The following is an 8,470-nucleotide window of genomic DNA, read 5'->3' on the forward strand; positions in this document are numbered from 1 at the left end:
GCAGGTACCTTGAATTTGTACTTTAGTACAGTACTTGAGTTATTGTACTTACTTTCACACAAAGGACCAAACTAACAGACGGCATTTCAACGATCATGTGACTGAAGTTTCACACGAGCCAGAGAGACAAAACGGACCTGTGAACTAACTTGATGTTGTTACATATTTAAACTCATACGTCACTTGTAAGTCTTCTCAGTGTTTCAGATAAACTCACCCACAGTGACCTGCGTCTTCTCATCGCGGGTCAAATACTCGACGATGGGTCCGGAGACGTATCCCGAGCCCAGCAGCAGCACGCGCTTCATCCCGGTCTTCTTCATGATCTGAGCCTTCTCTCTGAAGAACATGAGACAACACCGACTTAGACACGCTTCATCAGAGCTTCATCAAGAACTACGTTTTCATCCAACAAGCTGTCAAACTTTAAGCTACACAGAGTTCCAAAACTTGGATAAACAATATGAGTTTTCAAAATTATGGAAACACCACAAAGAAAATCTGGATTTTAATTGAATAAATAAAATAAAATATTTCTTCAACTTTGATCAACATGTGGTCCTTAATGATTGGATGGTAACTAGTCAGCCACATGTGTTGAAGTCTTTCTGGCTGAGCAGAAGTAAATAAAGCATCCGCTCGACTGACCCGTCACACATTGTGTTTTAACCACAGCTGCTTCTTTTGATCTGCTGTATTCAATTTAAACATTCGCTTGCTATTTCTCTAAAAGTAAAACTTTGGACTATAATGAAAATTTTCTTTGTTTAATTTGAGTGAAGTTACTTCATGGACAAAAATGGTGTCCTGCATATTACCTCAGTCGAACATGCAAAAATATACCTCGTTTGTGTGCTTATATATATATATATATATATATATATATATATATATATAACATTTAGAAGTTCTTTGAAAGAACCAGTGATGTAACAGCGTTGATTTTACTTTAACTGTTGCTTTAAACTTCCTACATAAGTTTATTAATATATAAACGTTCCTGCGTAGATCTCAGATCGATGTTTAACGTCATGGTAACGATGCAATGTGTACAAAGTCAAAGTGGCAGAGAAGCGTTTCTCATCGAACATAAATCCAAACAGTATCGTAGTGATGATGAGGTTGTGGTCATCCAAAAAATAAATATTATAATTATGTAACTAATTAAAACAGAACAGGTGTTATGAATTCAGATTGAATATTAAGATTACAATTTTATCAAAAATGTACCTCAATAGTTCATATTTAATTAAAAGTCAATAAAAATAAAGTAAAAAGAATGACATCTGATTGTTTTAATACACATTTTAATATACTGGTATTAAATTATTTATTTTAATATTTAGCAGGGGAAAATTTGTAACCTTAAAATAATACTAAAATATGAGTTATTATAATAATAAATTAGATTTATTCAATTAAATGTTACAATTATTATTACTTTGTAAACTTTTGTTTACCGTTTTTTTGTCATTTTTTTCCATGAACAAGCCAAACTTTATAAATACATAGTTAATGTGTTCTGCCCGTATTTCCACTTTTTCAGCTCCAATGTTTCCAGTTTGAAGTGTCTGATGAAGTCGTAGTACGTAACCACAGTGGGACTGAAAGCCGAGTGAGTCCACTGAAGCTCTCCTTTAATTAAACCGAGAGCTCTTCTTACAAACAACTTCATCCAGTTTTTTTAAAAAGTCTGTGATTCTGCATGCTGGATTATCTCAACACCAGAACAACAATAACACCATAATGGAGGCATCACCCCGAGTGACCTGTGGCATTAATATCCCACCGCCAACCGCCTCAACCACCTCAACCCCCCCCAACAGGAGTCAGACCCCCGGACTTGTTAGCTTTGGTCTAATTGGACGCGACACATGCACGGGTCGCAGCGTGGACTGGCTTGAGGTCTGACCGGCGGTCTGCCGGGCGCCGAGCCTCGTCCTCTTAATTAAAAAAAAGAAAGAAAGAAAAGAGAGACGTTCCCTCAGGAGGATTTCTCCCTCAGTTGACATATCTTAAGGAGACAAACTCAATCAAAGGGATTAAGATTTGGTGGCATGGCTTGTCTGGAAAAATGATACTTAAGATCAATTAGGAAGAAAACTCATCACGTCTTAGAGGTGGCCTAAATATGAGCGAGCTGAACTCGTCTTTGTGCAAAAGAAAACACTGGAGTCTCAAGAAGCTGAATGTTAATAATCTCAAGAAACAAACATTATTAAGGGTTATCAGATTAGATATGACGAGCTCATTAAAATGTTTTTTACCAGCAACATTGACTGAAGCTGCAGATAAGCAGCAAAGTAAAAGACGCTAAATGTGTAATCAATTGAGAAATTAATCAAAGCAGATTAAAAAAAAAAAAGATGAAAAATTAAAAAAGGAACAATGCCGGAGGATTTCAAGTAAACAACAAACATGCAGATGAATCATTTGTTTTCTGTCTTGTAAAAAGTCAGAAGAGAAGATCATCTCTGAGGACCAGGACAACTTTAGCCTAGCTTAGCACAAACACTGGAAACTGGGGGAATCTGCTAGCATAGCTCCATCAAAATTAAAGATACGAAATTAGTGGCACCAACAAGAATAATATGTGATTCATTTGTTTTCTAATTGATTTCCCAACCCTAAAAAAACGCTAGCTCGGGCTGCTTATGAGTTATAAAACGTGCTATCTAGAAAGCTAACGAAGCTAAAGAAACAACAGCATGCAGCCATGCTAGCGGCTCTGTGAGGTTGTGTTTAAGCACGCTAGGTAGATGCTAACATGCTAACAATGACTGTTAATATGCTGGTGGTTAACAGGTCATTTTCACTATCTTAATATAGCATCATAGCATGCTAACATTTGCAACTTAGCACTAAGCACAGAGTGGAGCTGAGGCTGACGTCATTAGTTCTGCAGGTATTGGTATTGGACTAATTAAAATGTTGAGCTGATGATGGCGCTGGTTCTGGGGTTCTCAAACTTTTAGGCGCCAGGAACCCCCTACAGGGATGAAAATGTTCAACCTAAATACTTGATGTAGAGAAACTGTTTTGTTCTCTTCAGAGATATAAAAGCTGTCAGAAACTCTTGATTTCTCAGAGTCACGGTGCAGGACAGCTTCGGAATTGTTCTCTTTTACTTGAGAGAAGCTAACAGTTTCCACCCACTTCCAGTCTTTGTGCTAAGCTAAGCTAAAAACGTCTCTTGAAAATTGCATGCTTAAACATGATAGACTGATGCGACAGATAGGGGGGATGACGTTTTGTTTTTGTATGAAGTGAGAAGAAAAGATGTTTCTAACCCTCCATACCCAGGGGTCCAGCATCTGACGTTGGCTAGCCACTGCGGCTTATTAGCACGCTAGCCATGCAAGGTGTTAATGCAGAAGCCGGTTGGCAGAGCAGACACCAGAGGGCAGCACTGTGCAGGAACAACCACAAGGTGAGGTAAAGAGGGAAGACAGGAGGCTACAAAGCACAACCTAGCTTCTAGGACGCTGCTATTCAGGTTTAAACACCACAGTTTAGAAAGTTAGCACAGGTGAGCTATTAGAACATGAGAAACAAGATTTTACACATTTCATCCATAGATTGGTTGTATTAACAGGCGCGTGCCAAAGTAGTGTTTTTACATTTTTTTTTTTTCAAGAATTCAAAGAAAGAACACGGTGAATTACAGAATGATCCCCAAACACACACAAACACAATGCTTAACATTCCACAAAAACAACACAATGCACCAAATACAGCATTTAAAAAGGGAAAATTTTCCACATTTTATGTGGACGTCCAATTAGTGTTGATGGTAAAATGCAGCTGAAGCAATAAACTCCTGTCATTCGTCCTGCACACAGCGCCGTCATGTGACAGCGAGGTGGATGCGAGGAGGAGCTACAGGCGGCTTCAGCTTTTATCTCTTTGGGTTGTCATTGGGTGCGCGCTGGAGATCTGGGGTTCTCCACTTTTTGTTACTTAACCAATCAGACGCGGGTCTGATTGGTTAAACAATTTCCGAGGACCACCTTCCTAAATAAATGAGAAAAAAAAAACATAACATGATTAAAAGAAAAAAAAAAAATATATATATATATATATATATATATATATTACGCCTCCGTCAGCTGTAATGACCAAAGTAAATATTCAGCTTACCCTCACCATCACTGCCTGCCATTATGAATCCTAATTTACTGTATTCAGGACCATATTTCCTCACCACACGCTTTGGAGCTCTTACTGGTGCAGGATTGTCTCCCACGTCACTTTGGGAGACAAACCGAAGTGACGTAAAGGTGTACAGACTGTAAAGCCCTCTGAGGGAGATTTGGGGCAATACAAAAATAAATTAAATTAAATTTTTTGTTCAATCCGAGGGAATGTGAGCTAGCTAACAGCGGCAATAAACATTCCTCTCTACCTGATAATCTATTGTAACTGGTCACTGAAATTACGCATTTTTATTTGACTTTTTTATTTATTTATGTAAATACTTGAGCACAGGAATAAAAATGACGAGCTTTGAATATTACCCAAAAAAATCGTATTTATTTAATCTAACCTTTTATCAGTGCCTTCGCGGTCCACTAGATGGCGCTCGGAAGGCCCACCAGTGGGCCCACGGACCAGTGGTTGAGAACTACCGTGTTCCCTTTGCTTGTATTATTATAAACATCGTCCCGAAAGATGAGTGCAGAGGACACACTTTACAGTGTTTAAGCGGATTCTGATATTTAGTTGTATTTCTTGGAGTAAAAAGAAGTCAGCCGAGCTAGAGATATGGCTGGCGTCAATGCATCCTGGTGTTGGGATCTGACCCTGCTCTCCTGGCTGGCTGAGACCTTCACACGTGTTTTTCAAACAAAGGAGCAGCCATGTTCCTTCCTTTCACCAAAACGCCTGACCTGGGGTCTGCAAGAAACCTCATGCCGGATGACCACACCCCCCAGCTCCAGCAGAAACCTGATGCTGGTCCCTCATTGGCCAAGAAAGGGCCCCCCACTGGTTGTGCCACCTGGTTTATAAGCCTGAGCACAGCTAGAATTCTTCCTCTTCCGTCCAGACACCGCTGGTGTAAGGAGATCCACAAGGCCTCTTCACTCCGGACTCGTCCAGGGGACAAGAAGATCCACGAGGAACCGCGGCCTCATCAAATGCTATCAGGTCACATGTAACATTCGCTGGTCGAACAGACTGTGTTTTATTTTGAGTTTAGGATCCTGTATTGCGAGAACGGATAACTCCTATGCCCCGTTCTCCCACCCTTGTTGTGTACACACCGCCGGCAGAAGGTAACAATCTTTCCTCGCCGAAGATCTCCGGGAAGGACGACCCAAACCTCGTCCCTCAGCCGAAGTTAAAAAGCCCCTCTCTGCAGCGAGGAGGCCGAGTCTGCGCCAGCCAGCCCCGAGGCCGCGCCACCGAGAGCCAGCGGCTACTCGAGGACCGAGTGATCCCTACCACAGGAACCAGACCCTACCGAACGAAGCTTCTACGAGTAAGAGTTACTGGTATCTGGGCCTAGCTTAGCTGAGCATTAGCTTAATTTAGCCTATTCGTTATGTCGTTGTTATTCCTGTATCTTGTTACGTTAAGTTACTGTCATGTTATAACGTGTTATTGCGCAAGCATCGCGGACCACGGAGTCCCGTTATATTGTGTATTTCCTGCTGTAACTGTTCGCATTAGATCCGTCGCTGCTAGTGGATGTGGAGGTTGTGATTTTATCACTTCAAAGACCAAAACCACGGCGGCGGAGCCTCGTCTCGCCGACCGAGTTTCGGGGTGATAAGAGAGCAATACTCACATCTCACCGCAGTGATAAAGATCTGTTTTGTTTTGGGGATTATTTTATTTTGTTTGGTTTTATTGTCTCTTCTTTAAATCGGCTCTGTGAGTGAGATTGAGAACCGCAACTATCACCGTACAAGCGTGACCGGTCGGTTCAGAATCCGACCGCAGAGTGATCAGCTGTTCCTCACATTCTCACTGCAGCGCCGAGCACCTCGCTCAGATCTCCTCTCTGTCAACCTCTCTTCCTACTAACCCGCACACACACAGTTAGATTCAGTGAATTTGAATGAACCTCTCAGACACGTGGTCGCGTAATCTATTGTCCCAACCCACATTGTGCGCCGTCCCACGTGGTTACACGTAGCCACCTCTCAGCTATCTTGTCGCGGGTCAATAGACTCCGCCATCTTTGCTTGTAGGCTCACACGCCCCTTTTTAGGTTACGTACCATCACTGTTTGAGTAGGCCCCCCCCCCTTCGTTTCCACACACTCACACATGTACATATATCTATACACATATCCTTACCCCACTTTATTCATTCGACTTTAGGTATTAGACATATAATTGTATGATAGTGTTTGTTGATTTTGATATTACTTGATTTGATCATTTATTTTAAAGAGCAGTCGTCTGCGATTACTTGTGCATATGTGTGTAATAATAACTGGATGTAGTGGCCTGTGCTCGAGCTTAAACCTTCACTTTCACTCTGAATGTGTAATAGTACTCAGACTATTGACATTATGAGTGAACGCTAATTATGAGACTTAGTTTTATTGTTTGGTTATTGGTCCCTGTTCGCAGGGTGGTGCCCCGTTATTAATAATCATTAATAATTGTTACTGACATTAATAATTCTATTGATGTCAAGAATTTAGTTTCTTGGATGCTGATAACCCAAACACGCTCCTTTACGTTCCCCAACACTGGTACATGCAAGCAGGTAGAAATCAGCTTTCTGGGTCAATAAAGCTTCAACTGACTACATTTATCATCAGGACCGACTGGACGTCCACATAAAACTCACAGCGTGGAACAAGTCTTACCTTCTTTCTCGATGTTTTTCGATGTATTCGAACTTCGGGGTGAGGACTCCGTTCGATGTGATGACAGCCTTCAGGAACAAAGAAAAGATTCGGTATTTTACAAATCGTAAACACAAGAGTAAAATAAGTTTTGCCAAATAAATAAATAAAGATGTTCGGTAATGAAAGCTACGGAGACTGTGTTTGTATTTCCTGGCTGTATTTAAAGTGACAGTACACCCAAAATCTATCCATAAAGAATCAACCGCTGAATAAATTCATACAGCAGAGAGGCAGCAGTCAGTTTGAAATAAACTTCAGTTGCAATAGATATTTAAGTAAAGATTATATTAGTGTATCACATTAGTTCACTTTTAATTTCTGGGTGAATTTGAATGAATTCAGAAACACCTTTTGTTTACAACTGCGACGAGAAAAGTGATTTGAATTTGCTGGATTCCTGTTTCTCATCGTCAAAAGAACTTTTGAACCAGGATATTGACATAATCATATATAGTAATCATATATATTTTTAATCAGACTTCAACACCTGTGACAGTTTCCATCATGGAAAGCAAAGGGTGCCACCTATGAATATATGTTTGGATAGATAGCCGGTGCTTTGATCTTTTTTTAAAAACCTCTAAGAACACGATCAGTTGTCAATTTTTACTAATGTCAGCTTGACATCGTGAGACAACTTTGCTGAGTTATGAATTAATCTCACATAAAAGAAATTTAAGAACCAGCAGATACAATACATACAGTGACACATTTCACTAAACAGCTAAACACGACTCACGTCTCTGACTTGCGGGCTGAAGTCCTCTTCGTCCAGCGGTCTGGTGGCGTCTGAAGGCAGCTGATGACGACACAAAACTATATTTAAAAGTCACGTCTGTGTTTTTTTTTTTTTTTTTTTTACCCAGGTCACCAGCGCGCGTCTCTCTCTCTCTCTCTCTCTCTCTCTCTATATATATATCTTACCATCTCCCAGAGGTACGGGAAGAGTCGGTCTCCGAAGTACTCCGTGGCTCCGATGGGGAGCTGAGCGGGAAGGTTGTCGATGGAGCACATGAGGATCCCGTTTCCCTCCACGCTGCCGGGACCAGAAGCGTTAACGTTACTTATGTTCACACATAAATAACACGCGTCTGCACTTAAGACTATATGCAGGAAACAATACAGATGCAATATCACCACAGCACCCAAAGGTGAGAATACAAACCTGGCCGCTAATAAAACAAGTGACAGAATAATGTAAAATCAAGATGATAAAGATAATTATCATTTTTTTTTATCATTTATATATTTTTACCATATTATATATTCAGCTGGTCTTCAAGGCTCCAGACTGTGTCCCAAAAATCATTTCAACGCACTGAAGTCAGTAAACCATTATTAACCAATATTATCTAAATATCTATTTATGTTGCTGTGAAAACATCTCCTTCAAACTACTGTGTGTATTTAAGTTTATCACCAAAACTACATTTTACAGACGACATGTGAACACATCATGGTAACGTTATAATGTACCTTCAGCCAGTACTCATGTTCACTGAGCAGAGCCTGAAGGCATCATAATGTAACTGAAATGAACCTCCATTGGTTAGCCGTTAGCGGTGCTGCTAACGTTACTAGCTCTCCTCCTGTTGGTTAGCT

The 8,470-nt window shown here is 40.6% G+C and overlaps 1 protein-coding gene across 3 annotated transcripts in view; it reads right to left on the reverse strand.

The window, feature by feature from the left end:
* The window catches only part of aass (aminoadipate-semialdehyde synthase), a 24,009-nt gene that overhangs the window by 8,345 nt on the left and 7,194 nt on the right, over positions 1 to 8,470 (reverse strand). For all 3 annotated transcript variants that reach the window (XM_031871272.1, XM_031871255.1, XM_031871264.1), the window contains exons 11-14: positions 7,793 to 7,904; positions 7,608 to 7,667; positions 6,827 to 6,894; positions 218 to 339 (exon numbers count right to left, since the gene is read on the reverse strand). In XM_031871272.1, coding sequence (XP_031727132.1) covers positions 218 to 339; positions 6,827 to 6,894; positions 7,608 to 7,667; positions 7,793 to 7,904 — 362 coding nt within the window. The remainder of the gene's footprint in view (positions 1 to 217; positions 340 to 6,826; positions 6,895 to 7,607; positions 7,668 to 7,792; positions 7,905 to 8,470) is intronic.

This window comes from Anarrhichthys ocellatus, unplaced genomic scaffold, assembly GCF_004355925.1.
Source record: "Anarrhichthys ocellatus isolate YVR2014 unplaced genomic scaffold, GSC_Weel_1.0 scaffold2, whole genome shotgun sequence".
NCBI classification, from domain to species: Eukaryota; Metazoa; Chordata; class Actinopteri; order Perciformes; family Anarhichadidae; genus Anarrhichthys; species Anarrhichthys ocellatus.